Below are 17,741 nucleotides of genomic sequence, written 5' to 3'. Positions count from 1 at the left end.
TACCATTTTCTTCATAGTTAAACTTCCCAATCCCTTGGTAAAGGGTTTTAAACTTACCTACTCATATGAGGATTTTGAGATGAAGAAGTTACTATTTAATGTATTAGGAATCTTCTCTAAAGACCCATCTGCTGTACAGGTAAGTTGTAACAGAATAGAAATAATATATTAAAAAAAAAAAAGGACGAAAGAATCATGAGACTATTACTTATCTGTCCATCTACCATAGTCCAGTACACTGAAATTATCTGTTCTCCAAATCAAGAATTCATGCACAGCTTCAGACCAAGCCTGCTGTTGGAAAGCAGCCTACAATTTCTATTTTAGAAAGTTACAAACTTAGACCACACTAGACTAGGAAAATTGCTGACAAGTGACTGCAGAGCGTTATTGAAATACACCTGAAGAACATAATAAAATATAGCAAACCACAATCTCTGGGAAAGCTACAGAATAAAAAAAGAGTTTGCCTGTACTTGTCATGTTCATGACATATTTTCTCAATAAATATATAATTTTGTTGGTGTAGGGCAGATAAAGTTGACTCACCCTTTAGATTTTCTTACCTGCATGTGAAACCTGTAAACTGTCTCTCTTTTTCTCTGTCTGGACTCTGCAGCTCCTCAGTGAAAATCATGTGATGCCAGCTTTGCTTTATTATGTAAAACAAAATCAAAAGCCTGGATTTCCTGACTGGTCTGCTGCCCAATATGAAGAATTACAGCTTCATGCAATTGCTGTTTTAGCTTCAGTGGCTCCTGTGTTAGTAGACAAATATTTGTCCTGCCAAGCGAATACTCTTCTCCTTGTGTTTCTAGAATGGTGTATAGGCCAAGGTCAGTGGGTAATTGTGGCTTTAACACACAGGTAACCTCAGAACAGTTCAGCTGAACCTACTTTCTTTGACAGGAAAGGAAAATGTAAAACTCATGATGTCAGAATGATTCTTTTTCATAGGCCACCTAGGAAACAAATGTTTCCAAAAAACAACCTACCATCCTTTTTTTTTTCTGCTGAAGGATGAGCTGGTGCCCCTCTCCCTGTGTACCACTATACTGATATTCCTTCAGACAAACACTTCTACCATCCGTATTTTAAGTGAGACAGGCCCTTCCCTTATGGCAGGAAGTCCAAGCAGGAATTCCTGCCATGAGACAGGACATGTTAACTCGGAGTCGTACATAGTGAGACAGGTTCCAGACAACAGCTGGCTTCTGGGCATCAGATAAGAGTGTGGGCTAAGCAAAAATATAACTAAGTGCACTCAGTTTTATTGACTAGATTTCTAAGGATAGGTATTTTTCATCATAAAATTGGTATGTCTTCCTAGGTTTCCTCAAAAATTTCCTAAGAAATTTTTATTTGGGTTGAATGGAGATCAAAAGGTGCATATTAAATGTCATACTAAACATAACATATTTTGAGTTTGTAAAACTGCTCATGAACCTAGTCAGATTAAAAAATATATAATAATTTTAAATATTCACCAAAATGTTACCTTTCTTATGCATGTAAAAAGTGTAGTTCTGCACAAAAAGGCTTATTACTAGATGGTTTTAAACAAGAATAATTTCTAACTTCAATGAGGTTTGAGGATTTTTGTTGTTGTTGTGTTTTGGGGTTTTGTTTTGTTTTTATTTTTCCTGAGCACATTATTCTGAACATAGATTATCTGCCAAAACCAGTATTCGTTGTGATTGCTCCACAGATCCTTTCTTTGGTCAAGGTAACAGTTTCCATGGAACAGGTGGTCGTGGCAACAAACTCGCGCAAATGCGCTACAGCCTTCGAGCTCTGAGATCTGTTGTGGCCCTCTATGATGATGCTGTGAGCATTAATTTGTGTGACCAGGGAGCAATTAGCCAGCTACTGGGTAAAGCACAATTTGTATTGCTGTACTTTAATTAGTACATTTCTGTTGACACTGAGAATGTTCATGCTTTTTGTGTGCCGTGCTTTTAGTGCGTCCTTCGACTGCTGAAAAACTAAAAAAACCTCTACCAATTAATCCAAGATGTAACTGACTTCATGTTAATTTTTTTTTCCATTTCAATACACATTGAATGAGTTAAGCAAAACAGACGGTTTTAAAAGTTTAAATGTTTAATTTCAGAGCAAATGCTGCCACTTCTCACTTTGTGTTACTGCATTTGGTAGGTCCTGTTTTCATTGTGGCAGTCCCCAGAAACTCCAGCCCATGAGTATTTTTCCACCTAGGTCTATCATGGCATTGCTTTCCACCACTCCTCTTTAGCACAGAATAAAACTAATAACAAGGTACCTTTATATGAACAACGTGAAGGAAAAAAGCAGAATAAAACTGCTTAATCACTGCTCCTGCAATTTTAGAGCGTTTCTTGTTCAGTAGCACATACCTACTGTTAAATTTGGTTTAAGTTCCAAAATAAGCTGGTTTAAGTTTTTCTTACAGTAACAGAAAGTTTTCAATACTCTGAAGGAAACAAAACAGAAAAGATCCTTTGGACTTCAAAGAGTATGTTCTGACAAAAAGCCTAGAAACAAAGTATTTTATAGCCTCATTTCAATTCCAGTGAATACTCTGGAAACCTACAGCTTTTAGTGAAAGCAGAATTATTTCTATACCTTACATATCAGAATCAAGTAACTTTTACTCTAGGGGAGAATTTGTGTATGAATGCCCTCTTCCACACAGCGGTTCCAAGGTTGATTTTCTCAGAAAGGGTGGTATTTCATGTCTTTCCCACATTTCCACTGTCAGTTCAAACATTTGTGAAGCTGTGGAGTAGAATGAACCAGCCAGTTTGTTGTCTTTCTCTAAGAGTTCCTTAATTCATATCAGTTCCCTGAATTCCTTACCCTGACACAATATAAGGGGCAGCACAGAGTCTGAACAAGGAGGAGTCCGTGCAAGCTGCTGTCATTGTCACCAAGAGTAAAGGCTATGAAACTGCAGCATCAGAGTGCTGTACTTCTGGAAGCTATTATTAAAACACAGGAGATAAAACTGAACTTACTTTAAAAAATCCTTTCATATAAATTTGAGTTTTGTAAAAAGCAGCAGCTGTAATAGAATTTTGACATGTGTATAGGGGCATTCATATATATAAAATATATCCATTTACAGACATCTTAAAGTATGCAGCAGACAAATCTAAAGAAGAAGAAGGTACTGTTGTACTGGAAATCCAAGCTGACATATTATTTATTTTGTCTGTTCTCTGTGAAAATGATGTCCACAGAAAGGTATGTATCTTTCTACCTTATGCTGTGCAGAAAATGTCAAAACATATTATATTGTCTTTTAAGGGACACTGCTTTTTTGTGTTTTAATTGAAAAGCAGATGTCAATTGTAGTTCATTGTTAACAAGTCATGTTTCTTGACCCAGCTAAAATATAAAAACACTCAGAAATCCACTAGCAAGTGTTGAACCTATTTGATTGTTAATTTACATTATTTTGAAATTGATATACGAAAGTGTGTTAAGAGATGAATTAGCACTTTGGAAAAACTGAAAATCTTTTTTCCCATGTGTACATTCTGCTCTAACAAGTGGACCAAATTTATTACAATATAAATATTTACATTTCCCATTTTCCATTGTATTTTCTTAAATGTTTAAATTTAATAAATATGGCTTAAGAGAAATTGCTTTAATTAACATTTCAACAGGAACTCTTCAGATGTGAAGGAATTGGTATGCTCATACCATTCTTTAAGATGGATCCAAGGAAGTTATATTGTGGATTAGGCCACAATTGTCTCCTCCTCAGTGCACTCGACTGCTTGTGGTTAGTGAACTATTTTAGCAGCAGTAACTTAGAAAAATGTCAAGTCTTGTATTTTTAGGTCTGCAATGCTGTGACCTTTCTCTGTACGTATAGGCCTTTCTTCTGTTGATAATGTATGAAAATTCTTCATAAAGTTTGACTAATTAAAAATGATGCAAAAGAAATGGAATACACTGCATGTAAGATTTTCTAAATATGGATTCAGTGTGACAACCTCACTCCCCACACAGAGTGACCTTCTGACATGCAGAGTTACTCAAGACTTTCTAAGAGAGGCATATGGTTAGAGTCTGTAAATAACTTCAGAGAGGTAAACAGCAGGCAAGAATAGATCAATATTGGCAAAAAACTATGTAAACATAAGAATAGTTTGTAAACTGGCTATATTGGGCTAGAAATATTTTAAAGATTGCCAATACATAGGAGGAAAACAAAAACTTAATTTTTTTAAGGCAAAGGTTGATAAATACATTAAAAATCAAGTATGTTTGCTAGGAGAAAATACTGATACAGGAGCTTGCTTTAGTTTCTCTGTTAATGACCATAGCAGAGGAAATAAAGAAGCAACAGCAACATGAATGCTGGCTTTATGATTATTTTAATCTGGGAGAAGCAAACTGTTGCCAAAAAAAGTCTTGCTTGACTCACCCTCTTGTTTTTGCTGGCAGAAATATTCACACAGCCCTACAATAAACCAGATTAGGGACATAACCTGGTTAAATTTTAAACTCGTTTACTGAGTTAGTTTCAGTTCAAATACATACTCCAATTCATTGAGAGCTTGCCAAATTTGTGAGGCTGCTTCAAGGAAGGTGTGCCACCTTCAGGAGAAGAAAGAGCAGTCAAGCAGGGTATATTTAGATGTGTAAATGAAAAGGCTTGTGAAACATGATTTTTCTACTCCTTGAAGGTATGAAGCGTATTGCATATTGCATACCAAATGGTGTGAAATTCAGCAAAATAAATGATTGTAGAATGTTCAAAATCATGAAAGTGTTTCTACATAAATGAAATTATTTCTGTTTAAGGTCCTGTGTCATTGGATGTTACATTGCAGAGGACTCTTTTATTGAAAAACAGGGTATTTTTCTCCTTCTGGATTTGTTGGCAGTAGGTATTTTTATTATTGGTTTTGTAGAATGAAAGTGTAGGAAAACAACATGACAAATTGTGTTATTTTTGTATCTCCTAAGTATTTCCTAAGTATCTCCTACTAGTAGTCTCCTAAGACTGGTATAATACAAAAATACAAACAAACAAACAAAACCAATCAAAACAAACAAGAACAAAAAACCCCACCAAAAAAAAAATCCCAATTATATTTACTTCCCTGAGACAGACCCGGATATCTGCTCAGAAATTATTGTATAGGTTTTCCCTGTATATTTTTTTAAATATGTATTTGACAGAGGGAGTTTTTAATTTAACAAAATTGTACTATTTTTGAAAAGAAAACCCAAACTATACTCTCAGTTTGCATGACATCTCTCTTTAGAAAAGCACTTCAGTTCTTCATATTGGAAGTTAGTAAGAGCACTTGATGGCTTTCAGTTTTTATGTTTGAAGTTACTTTGTACATGTATCTTGTGTGTAGAGCTACTTCTGTGGATCTTGGATATGGAGCTGGCACAGACGTTTCACCTCTTATGAAGTAAAAAGGCACCTTCCTTGGGTCATTCACTCCTCATTCACACTGGTTGTGCTGTCAGCCCCTGATGTTCTTGCAGTGCAAGGCTGCAGACCCTCAGAATAAGATAATTAGAATGGTTTGGGTTGGAAGGGACCTTAAAGATCATCCAGTTCCAACTCCCCTGGCCATGGGCAGGGCCACCTTCCACTAGATCAGGTTGCTTAAAGCCACATCCAGCCTGTCCTATCTAGCTTTCAGGGCTGGGACATCCACAGCTTCTCTGGGCAAGCAGTCCCTCATCAGTCTCAAAGGAAGGAATTTTTTCCTGATATTTAATCTAAACTGACCCTTTTTCAGTTTGAAGCCCTTGCCTCCTCTCAGCTGCAGCCAAAAGATCTGGCCACAAAACAGAAGGTGTGCTGTGAGGTACTGCTCAGCCTCTGCCTTCCGAGTTCTGTTTCTTACAGCAGTAAACCTTGGTAGCAGTGTATTCTCCAGCATATGATTATGGAGCCATGTACACAGAATCTACTGTGTGATTCTACACACAGGAATGCATCCTATATGATCCTACCCTCGTGTTCCTTGGTTTATGGAACTTTGCAGAGCAGGATTGCAGAAACTCTAAGGATTTACAAGCTTATACATGAATTTTGTGCAAATACTAGTGATGAAAAGCTTGCAGTTACTTGATTACATAGTACACAATTTCTCAGAAAGAAGACATCACTGCGTTTTGAACAGTTTAAACTTTCTTTACTTTGTCCTTGATAAAGTTAAAGGAAAAGAACCTGTGCAATATAATTCTTGGAATCTTGGTTGAATTTTCTGACAACCCTAAAACCGCTTTGCACATGAGTATCTGGCGAGGGAAGAAAGATCAAACAGCAGCTAACCTTCTAATACAGTTATGGAGACAGGAGGAGTTGGACTTGGGAATCAGACGGGATCAATATGGAAGGGTTGTTGGTAAGTTTTATGATGCATGTGAAACTGTGAGCAGTCCAGTAAAATAATGACATTATTTGCTTTTGTAGTCTGAATTCTGATGAAAATAACAACATTGATCACTTTACACTATTAAGTCTTACCAAACCTAAAATATCTTCATTTCATTTATTTTTTATTTCATTTTATTTATTCATTTATTTTCATTTTATTCTGGCCAGTATATGGCATTTTCTAGATCAGCTGGGAATGAACCAAGTATTGAACAGAACCATGACCAGCTTTTCTAATGCCAGACAGATAAACTGCTTAATTTCTTCCACGAAAGGCATTGTGTTTTGTTCTATGTTGTAAAAAGAAGTGAGTGCTGTTCTCACAAATTTTTAGTCATGCTAATTAAAATTTCCTGACCCAAATTATGTTCAAATTCTTGGCCAAACAATCAAAACTATTTGTCCACAAAGTAGACGGATTTCTTCTAAGTTTGGGAACATACTACTACTTCATTCCTCTGCTGTGGTTTTGTGTTTTTATATTAGACACCAAGAGACCTATTGCTACCAGCTTCCAGAAACAGCAAAAGGTCATTCCACTGCCTGCCAGCTGTCCCAGTTTTGCCATCATGGAGGTTTCAGAGAGCATACGGGCAAAAGTTTATTCATTATTTTGCAAGCTAGGTAAGACAAATGAGTTGCCTTGTTAGTGTCATATTTCTCATTAAACTGAACTTATCAATAAAGTCACCATAAAAAAAAAAACAAGGTTGGAGGAAACATTGTGATTCAGCATCAAAACTCTCTAATTAATAGATGCTTTTGTTATGTTTTTTAAAAATGTCCTTCTTTATTGGGATTTCAAGACTTCCACACTACTTTGCTGCGCCTACCACCAGGAAGAATTTTCTTAGGACTAAACCTAAAGTTTGCTTGAAATTCTCTGCAATTTATTTTCCCACACACAATAGCTTTTTCATGTATTTTAGCACTTGTACATTTACTTCTCTAGGTTGAGAAAGATATTACTCTTGATTGCATTTTCTAACATAATCTCTAATTATTCTTTTTTTTTCTGTAGTCTTTCCAATTGAATCAAATTCTTCTTGGTCTGTAGTGTCCCAAAGCTGAACAAAGTACTCCAGCAGAAGTCTCACAGCCAGATAGAGTTATATTACTCTACACATCTTGTAAATAAACATTCAGATATAAATGTAACAATAGCTGTATTTCTAGTGGCATGATGTTGTTTGCTCATTCAGCTTAGAATGTTGTACAGGTGGCTATTCCTACAGTTAGAATTTTCTATTTGTCCTTACAGAATTAAATTCAGTGTTTTTAGATAATTTTTCAGAGTGGCAAGATTAATTTGCATTTAAATATTTTCTTTCAAAGTGTGTCAGTCCCTCTTAATTTTTCATTGTTTGTACAATGAACATGAATACTCATTATACCCTTGTCTTAAAACCTAGACTGAACTCAAGATAAGTGATAAATTCTTCCACATCCATGAGATTTTTTTTTTCTGTCTGTAGACAAAAGTTGGGTCTTAGTTTTCAGTAATTCATGTTGGATATTAATTTGGTTTACTGTTAACATTTAGCTGCATAAACATTATTTATCTAATTATTTCTTTAATGGGTTTTTTTAGGTTTATTTTTGTTTTCATGTCCATCCTCTGCAGTTCAAAGATAATCAGCAATTGTTCTGATGAGATTGCTTCAGCCAATTCTCTGCTTTACCTAGAGAATGAGCTGGTTTGAAAACATCCTTAGTTTTTCTAATAATCTATAGCTACTTGCTCCTCTGTTGTAACCAAGGTTCTTACTAATTTTAGTAATGTTAATTATATTAAATGTTGGATCACAGCTGGATTCTTTACTAAAATAAAAACGCATAAGATTTTCTTTCAGCTTTCTCCTGTATTCACAGTTATCCTCCATGTTAGTTATATACATTGTACTGTCTCCTGTGAAGTACTGAATTATATGAAAGTAGACAATAACATATGGATAAATTTTAGCGTTTTTTGTCAGCAACTTCCTCTTACTATTAAGCTCCATAACAGCCTCTAACACGACAATGTAGAAAATCAGTGGTGGTAAATGTTCTTTATTTACAGTATTTCTTAGCTTTAAAACATGATGTAATTATTCTCTAGACAGAAGCTACTTTCCCATAACCACACAGATGATATGATGAAGTCTAGAAAGAGATTTGATAGACTATATTTAGATTTTTTTTTAATTAAGTGCCATTATTCAGTGCCCAAAAAAAAAAAAAAGAAAAAAAAATAGTCTCAGCAATCATTCTTCCCTACCTTATTCTTTTACACATACTGGGAACATTTTTAAAAGATGGAGTCATGATGCTCAAGGCATTATGCTGAAGACAATAATCTACAAGATAGAGGGACACCCTCATTACATAGCTTTGGAACAAAGTGCTAGTATAATTTTCCTGTTGGCTACTTCACAGTTAAAGCAAACTGTGTTTTAAGCTGTTTGTCAGCTGAACTGCTGCTCTAGAACCTGTGATCAGTAGATTCGACTGTTTGTCTGCTTTAACAGAAATTAAGCCCTTACCACAAAAATATAGCATCCTGGCCCACCAAGTGATTGGAAGGCCGACAGAGCCATTCACAAGTAAAGATTTTAGTACAGAGAGTGTGTATTATGGAGAAACGGGGTTTTTATCAGCAGAAAATGCTCAGGATCAAAAGTGACTGACTGGTGTATGTGCGATGAAATGTTGCATATGTTTATATGATAAATAAGGTTTTTAGAATATTGTATTTTAAGATAAATTCATCATACTCATGTGAATAATATTCTTTTAGGTTTTGAAAATTTGCCTGGCCTATCTACTAAGGATTTTGTTACACTTGCTATTATACAACGTTATATTGACTTTAAAGTGAGTATAGTTTAAGCAAATAATACTATTGTACCTGCATTCCCAAAAATAGCAAGTATATCTCAGGACACAACAAACAACCCTTCAAAAGTTGTCCCCTATATCACAAGTCACCTATATTTTCACATAGTGAAAGCCAGTATTCACCAGCAAAAGAAGCAATCCCACCTCCAACATTGCATCATTCCCCATCTTCTTGCTTCATATTGCTACAAATATTTGTGACCATGCAGCAAGACTAGAAACTAATGCTAATTAAAAATAACTCAGAAAAAAAAACAATTTTAAATGTTTGCCAGATCAAGACAAGAATGTGCCAGGAGTAAAAAACTGGGGAAGGACTGGAGAGTAGGACTGCATCCTTGAGCAGTAAAGTCAGTGTAAGGGGACACTATTAAAATTTACATTAAAACCACATTTTTATAAAGTTTCTTCTGTGCTTTGCCATCTTTGTTCCCACATGCAGTATCCATCCATCCATCCATCCATCCATCCATCCATCCATCCATCCAGTGTAAAGTTAAGAATGGTGTGCCTATAGGGACTACAGCAGGGTAGCAAGCTTTTTGAGAGCTGTCTTGCTCAAAAGATGCTTTAGTTTATGATAAATTTATGCTTAGGAACAAAGTCTGTGAGAGCTTGCAGTGTTCAGGAAATAGCAAGACTCCTTGGTTGATAATTCCAGCTTCTGTCGATGGCTCATGTTGCAGTTTGCTCTAATAATGTCTCCAACTTGAGATTTTAAGAAGTAGGCAGTAAGACTCAACACTTTGCTCTAAATAGGTGTCTTGAAGCTATTTCTTCTGAATTACTGTAGTTACCAGCATTCCTGTTTCCCCTTTTTGAATCAAGTTCGGTCTTGGGAAAGCTTAGGGAAGCTTATCATGACTGAACTGGCATTGTAGTAGTGCAGTCTAACCTTACATAAAAATTCTAAATCAACAGTAAGGAGAGAGATGGTTGCTCTGTTTTATTTTGAATAATTGGAACTGAAGAATGAGATAAATACTGAATCTCATGGTGTATGTTTCACACACAGATTGGAGAGGTTTGGAGTGAAATATCTGCAGAAATAAAAGAAGAATTCAGGCCTGTTACATCAGATGAGAGAACCCTGAAACTTATTTCAGAGGTGTCAGAAAATACTGGAAAAACAGTTGTTGCTCTGCAGACTGAAGTGCTTGAAAGACAACACCACCAGGAAATCCAGGAAGAGAAAAAAACTTACAAGGAAGTAAGACAAAGGAGTATTTAAACAAGGAATGCCCACCTAAGCCTTTTTTTCATTCATATACAGATTTTCTTATTATATAATGTTGAGAATCCTGTATGTGAACACTTCTTGAAAAGTTTTAATCTGTCTCAGCAGACAAATTTTAACTTTAATTTAAAATTAGGTTAACCTCAGTCCTCGCAGCTTCTATAAATTCCACAGTATTCAAAGAGCAACATGAAAAAATGAAGCAGTATCATCAGTGATGCATCAGCAATGGGGTAACGAGAAATTATCATTATTTTACTATAGAGTTGCATCCATGTTTATCTGTAGCAGATAACAATACAAAGTACCTATTACAACTACACCTGCTTCTTAAAATGAAATATAAGTCTCTGTTATAAGCTCCCTTTCTGAATATTCATGGGCCTTTATTACTTCAGAAAGTAGGGCTTTGTGCTTCCCAGCATGCTGAGAATGAGAAGGTATAGACATTTTCCAGCTTTGGTTATCATGGTTTTGCTCATCTTTTGCCTCACCCTCTCCTGCTTTCTAAGAAACAAGCTCAATTGGTCCAGTTGTCTGAAATGTCATGCTAGTGTTTTTGAGAGATTGTCCTACATTATGATGACTGCACTTTTGTCACCTGAACTGATTCTATCTCTTTTATTCAGCATTTGAGAGCAAGAATATACAGAAAGTATTCCTGAAAGAGCTGGGCCTCATCCAACATACATGTTGGAAGAGAGGAAAATTAGTTTGCACAAAAACCTCTTTGTTTATAAGGGCAGTGCATAAGTGCAGTTTTTAAAGTGTAAGTACTTTACTACATTATTGTCCAGTCTCAGGTGAGAGGGATGAGCTAATGTAGCCAAAGGGATGGAGGTGAACGTTCTTTTCAAAGGGCACAAGCAATGAAATCAGAAGAGATCTGATACCAGCATTGTGTTGCATGCTGTGTCACTTGTATTACAGATCCAAGCTACCCATACACAGAGAGAACTGGTAAATAAATCTTGTGAAAATTTCTTGACTCGGACATCAAATTATGAGGCATTGAAGGTAAGAAACCTGATGGAGCAAAAAATTTACAATCATGGTGTACTTAAAATAATTGTGAAGTTCCAAAAACATTTCTTAATGAATTATAAGGATATTCAAGTAGAAGTGATACTAAATTTTTTATTTACACAGACATAAAAGAAGTAACCATAAGATGTATTGGAAAAGTTATACTATCTTTGATTCTTCTGACTACAATCACAAACTGGGGATCAACACTCTTACTTGCAATTGAGGAGTGGATGTATATATGTGTATTTCTTCTAAAACTGTTGAAACTACAAGTCTGTTCATTCTTACTTTTCTTTATTTTTTCTAATTCGTCATTCTCTTTTTTAGTACAGCAAACATCTTTCAAGATGATAAATATTTTATGATGAAAGGAGTTTCTTCTATCAATGTTTGCACTTTCCCAAAACAACATAGAAATATTAGAGTCCTAGTTTGGTAACCAGACTAAGTTGGAAAATGAATGAAATCAGACTTAAAAGAAAAACTTTGGCAGCTAAATTTAATTTTTCTTCATTTCCCAAAGGACTTGCAAAGGAGAACAATTTTCTTTCTATTCAAGCGTCTCCCTGGCCTGTGGAAAGATGTATGCTAGAATTAGAAATTTAAAAGGGATAGAAGAACTATAGACTCAGTTTAAACTGAGTTGCTGGGAAGCCGTTTTAGGCACATGAGGAGGAAGGAGATTGGTATAGACTGTCATGAATTTACCAAGGACAAATAATGCCTTGCCAACATAGTTGCCTTCTGTGATTAAATTATTTGTTCTGGAAGAAGAGGAAGGGGGATGCCTATTCCCTTGGTTTTAGCAGGGTTTTCAGAATTCTTGTAGTCAAAATGGGGATACATGGACTACATTACATACAGGTCGACTACAAGCTGTGGGAAAAACTGGCTGGACTGATGGGCTTTAAAGGACAGTGGTCAGTGATTGAATTTTGACTAGTGGTCAGTTTTGAGTGATATTCTTCTGAGTTAATTTTAGGGTTGATAATATAGTATTGATTTAACATTTTCATTAGTGACTTGGATATTGAATCAGTATCCATCTTCATCAAGTTCAACATGTGAATGCCCCATCCCTGGAAATGTTTAAAGCCAGGCTGGATGGGCCTCTGAGCAACCTGGTCTGTGTCCCTGCCCATGTCATGGGAGTTGGAGCCAGATAAACTTTAAGGTCCCTTCCAATCCAAATCATTCTGTGATTCTGCAGTTCTGTGACACTGAGCTAGAGGAAGCAATCCATATGCTGGGAGGTAGGGTTGCTATTCAGAAGCCGGACAGATGAGCTGACCAAAAGCTCATGAATTTCAGAAAAAGAAAATGTGAAGTCATTCACCTGGGATGTATTGAGATTGTGTTGAGATGCCTCAGTACAGCTGGGTCTGCGTGGAGAGGCGGCTGTGTGCTCTGAGTGGGGTGAAAGCTGACCGTGAGGCAGCAGTGTGCTCTTGTGGCCATGAAGGCTCACAGCACCAAGGGCTGCGATGCACAGAACACAGCCCGCAGGTCACAGCAAGCAGGGATTCCCTTCCCACCCTTGCGGTGCCATGCCCATTTATTCTGGTTTTGGGTGTTCAGTACAAGAAAGAGTCAAAAAACAGGGGGAGGCAAATAGAATTACTACTTCATTTACTTTGTCATGTTGTTTGTATATTTTCAAATGAGTGCAAGTGACACAGTTAATGCAGATTGAAACAATTTTACCTTTTTCTGACTATCTTTAGAAAGCAAAAGTCCTTCAGGAAACATTAATTGAGGCTTCCAGATCTAAGATGAAGATTCAAAATGGACCAGAACATTCTACTGTTATTCCAAAACTCCATACAACAGTAAGTAATCCTTAATAACACTTTTATTTTCACTAATTGGGAAGTGGTATGGGGTTTGTTCTGGCTGTATACATGCTGCTGCTTGCGCTTTCTTTAATAATGTTTATGTTGACAAGCTCCAAGTACATAGAAAAGAATCTGTGTCTTCTGCAAATCTCCACTTCCCATTCTGACATAGCCTTAGACAAGCACTTGGCCAGAATGGGATTCAGATCTGCAGATTACTCTGAAAAAGTGTGGACAAGGTGGGCCCTATGCTATGTAAGATGTACCTGTCATGAGACAGCCATTCATGAAAACCTTGCTGAGGTCAAGACCTGCTCCTTTCATTGTTGAATACAGCTGTGCAATCTTTGATACATCCATAGAGGTGTGCTTTATCAGCAACGTGTCCCTGACTGCCTGCAGATACGCCACTTGTTGCATCTGTGGAAAACATTTTGTTCTCATTTCTATCAGTTAATTGAAGTGTGAGAAAATAAAAAGCCTTTGTTAAGATCTAATACACACCTAACAGCATATTTAGGTGTTGAGTTTTGACAAAACAGGGGAATCCTCAGTCTATCCAATAAACTATTTTTGAGCTAACTGGATTATTTCTGTGTAAGCATAACAGCTAAGGAGGATTTAAGGGGGATAGTTTCTTTGTTGCTTTTAAGTTACTCTTACATGTGAGGAAAAACTAAAAGGAATAAACATGAGGTGCTGTTCTCAAACTTGTATGAAGGCAAGAGATTCTATTTCGGGCTCTGGCATGAATAATAATGACAACCAAGGTGGATGCAACTTGAAAAAGAAAAGACGAAGTTCATGTTTGATGTGATGGAGAAGCAAGGAGCCTAATAGGAAGCAAGGGGATTGTCTTCAAGTGCTGGAGTAGGATTTTTCCCATATTTTCTTCAGAAAGATATGGAGGGACACATCTGTGAATGCAAGATGAAGTGGGCTGGAATAATTATTTAGGTACTAGCATAAACAACAGTGAGAGTTAAAAAGCAGTATTTGGCAGAAAGTATCTGAAAAATGTTGATATAAGCATGAGTAATATGGAAATTGTTAGTGGAGAAAAATATATTGTCAAATTTTATTTTAAAGGCTTGAACCTCAAGCTAAGAATGTTCATATCTAAGAGGGAGAGGATTTAACAAGAAAATACCTTCATGGTTCTACAATCAATATTTCAATAACTGTAGATAAAAACAAGGAAAAGGTTAGTCCATTTTGCAGAATAGGTGTATTGAGAAAACAAATGTATCAGCAACATCATATAACATTCCTCAGGTACATTGCTTAGGAGAATTACAAATGACAGAAGTGGCTGGAATTTTTTTTATTGCAACAATCTTCTTCCCTCCTTTCTGCCAAGCACCCTCAGCAGGGAGAGATGAAGATTAAGCTAAGATGGTTATTGCAAACCAGTCAAGGTCAAGTAATCAAACATGTGAGCCACATGCACTGAAGGAGTTGCATTTTTTTTTTAGTAGGTCATGATTAGAAGACAGAGCTGTCACTCAGGGATATTTATTCCAAGACCCCAAGTTATTCAGTATAAAGAGTAGTAATGAATCTGGGAAAGGGTATGTGTCTTTCAGTCTTGGAGATTTCCTGGAGCAGTAGTTCTGTGCAATTGCATTTTGAGAGAAAGAAAGCCTGTTGGTTTTTTGTTGGTGCTTTTTTTTTTCTTATTTAGAGTAATAAGTAATTATGTATAGTGAAATTCTGAGGTCACAGAGTGTGGCTGACATCCTATACAAATCCAAATAACATTGCACAGCATACTTCTATTGGATAAAGACTTGAATTTCTTTTTTGCAATTCATAAATCAGACACAAAGGCAGAAAAGCAGAGCACGTAAAAGTACCCACTGAAAAAACAGTCTCTCTTTTGTATTGATGGGAACAAATCATGAATTTAGTATAAAGGATAATTTTAGTGGCCCTCAGAAACCTCAGCAGGCATCTCCACCAACTGAATACTATTTTCATTATTTAGCTCTCCTGTCATTTTAAATGCTAGCATGAAAGTCAAGCAATGTATTTATTTTGTATTTCAGATCAGACCTGGTTGCTTTGTAACTGTGGAAAGTATGCCTCGTCAGCGAGAGCCACTGGCTAATACAGACCATGCTCCTAGAAAGTCCTCTGTTTGTAAAGTCAAGAAAAAATCGGTACCTGTAGAATAGATGCTGTTCCAAAGGATGATATATTAATATGTAGTTACCTATATGTAGATACAAGATAAAATATGTTTTTAATGACTTGAAAAATTGCTTAGAACGTCAGAAGAGTAATATTATATTTTCCCTTAATTAATATAATGTGGGGATGTTTTATTAATAAAGTCCCTTGTACAGTATGGGACAAAGGTATGTTAGTCTAGTGACTTTCTGTGCTAATATCCACTGTCAGCAGGTCCACTGTTTTCATTTCCATCTCTTCCTGACACATTCCATACATTGCAGTTTAAGCATCTCATTGAACAGGGAGCTAAATCTTCACGTAAACACATTTGCTCCTTCATTTTCCTGAATACCATACCCACATAGTTTTTGTCCAAGCCCATTTTGTTTCTTGAATTGCCAGTTCTAGCATCAGGACTTCTGAATCCCAGTTTTCATCTAAACACTCACTAAGGAGCTTGTTCGTGCCAACAGTTTCTCCCAGCCTGTTGGAGAGGCCTGCTGGAACGTCCTTCTCCATTTGGGTTGCTCACAGCTCTTTAACTGATCTTACTAATCTAATAATTGTTGGACTCTTATTCCCATTGTCTCCAAAAAGAACTCATCTTCTTCCACCTTGGCACCTCCAGAATGCCTACGTGAACTGGTGAGTAGCAGACCTTTGTGTAGATGACTCAATTTCTGGGCTGTTTTTTTTTTTTAATTTGGTCAATGCCAGAATTCACTGTTACAATAGAGCAAGACTCCCTGAGGCTCTTCATTTTAAAACCACTTGCTGTCCAGTGCTATGGCATAAATTTCTGTGACATACAAACTGGCACTTTACCTGTCTTTTTTGCCTGCCAGCAACATCTTGAGAAAAGCACAAACTTTTGCTTTTTAATTGCCAGCTTGAAAAAAAGAAAATAAATTTGAGCTAAACATACTCCAGCTCACTTCTTTTACTTCATGAAAGAGGGATGGGATAAATATGTGTATAAGGGTATCTTCAAAATGTTTGTCACATAACAAGACAAACATAGAAGTGGTAGCATTAAAAATAAAGGCAAATAGTTTTGTTTCAAAATTGACTACTTAGATTCTATAAAAAGAAGAAACCTAAGAAAATAACAAAATAAAATAAAACATACATATGAAAAATTGTATTTGAAGTTTAGAAAAATCTCTATATGTGTGTTTTCCGAAAATCAGAAGGATTTTTCTTATGGGTAGGTCTGTTACACCCTTGTTGAGTGAGAAAGTCATCACATTGTAGAGTAGGAAAGTCATCTAGTACTTAAAGATTGAGAAATTACATTGAATTGTGCTAATTTAATTTAACTTTTTATGGTGACCCTTTGCTAACTGATAATTTTTAACTATAATTTTATTATTATATTTTCCCAAGACTATCTGTATAAAGTTTGTTTTATTGAACTAGCCTATTTGTATTTCTCACCTGCCTACAAGAAAGGTTAGCCAAGGTATATAAAGATTCTCTAACTGAAGTCCTCTGTGTCAAGTAGTCTTGCTCAGTTTTTTATGTTTATATTTCTCTGACAGCTCTGCAGCAGCCTTGCTGCTTTATACTGGTTTAGAGAATGTATGGTCTGTTGTCTTTTTACAATTAAAACCAAACTGTATGTATCTTACTAGGAGACCAAAAACTGTGATGTTTGGAGGGGTTTTTACATACTTTTTCATACACATATGTGAATGTGTAGGTGACTCATTACTTGTGGCAGCAAGGCAAAGGCCTATTAAAGAAATGTAGAGGACTTATGCATGTCCTTCCAATTTCTGAGCAAAAGCTACAGCAATACACTGTATCCAGGGTATGGAAAAAGAACCATTAACTGGAAATCAGTTTTGCTTATGCAAAAAACTTTAAATCAGTCACAAAGTGAGCCTCATGACTTTTTCCCACAACTGTATTGTTTCTGCTACAGACACCCTGACTGAAAGTGAGCAGTTGCAAATGCAAATGCTCTTGTTAATTAGGAATTATTGTTAATTAATAATGACTGGAGAATGAAGGGGACAGAATTTCCCCAAATACTTACATTTATCCTTCATAAATCAGTTCTAACACAAGGCTCACAGCAGCACAAACAGCATTTGATTTTGCCAGACAGCCATGGACCATAGTTTGGCTGTTGCAGGGGGCAACATGCAACACCCAAGAAGCTGGGCTTGCTGTCTCT

General features: G+C 36.2%; 1 protein-coding gene across 2 annotated transcripts in view; it reads left to right on the top strand.

Moving 5' to 3' along the window:
• LOC137486295 (GTP-binding protein 10-like) overlaps nt 1-17,741 on the top strand; it is a 54,691-nt gene that overhangs the window by 11,393 nt on the left and 25,557 nt on the right. Inside the window, exons 11-23 of one of the 2 annotated variants that reach the window (XM_068211462.1) lie at nt 18-139; nt 620-836; nt 1,709-1,873; nt 3,107-3,225; nt 3,654-3,772; nt 4,801-4,882; nt 6,179-6,371; nt 6,890-7,027; nt 9,183-9,259; nt 10,299-10,493; nt 11,451-11,537; nt 13,274-13,378; nt 14,155-14,184. In XM_068211462.1, coding sequence (XP_068067563.1) covers nt 18-139; nt 620-836; nt 1,709-1,873; nt 3,107-3,225; nt 3,654-3,772; nt 4,801-4,882; nt 6,179-6,371; nt 6,890-7,027; nt 9,183-9,259; nt 10,299-10,493; nt 11,451-11,537; nt 13,274-13,378; nt 14,155-14,169 — 1,634 coding nt within the window. In that variant the 3' untranslated portion in view covers nt 14,170-14,184. Of the gene's footprint in view, nt 1-17; nt 140-619; nt 837-1,708; nt 1,874-3,106; nt 3,226-3,653; nt 3,773-4,800; nt 4,883-6,178; nt 6,372-6,889; nt 7,028-9,182; nt 9,260-10,298; nt 10,494-11,450; nt 11,538-13,273; nt 13,379-14,154; nt 14,185-17,741 lie in introns of those variants that run through there. The other variant, XM_068211480.1, reaches the window with a different exon arrangement.

Source organism: Anomalospiza imberbis, chromosome 1 (genome assembly GCF_031753505.1).
Source record: "Anomalospiza imberbis isolate Cuckoo-Finch-1a 21T00152 chromosome 1, ASM3175350v1, whole genome shotgun sequence".
NCBI lineage: Eukaryota > Metazoa > Chordata > Aves > Passeriformes > Viduidae > Anomalospiza > Anomalospiza imberbis.
This window is presented reverse-complemented; position numbering and strand designations above follow the sequence as displayed.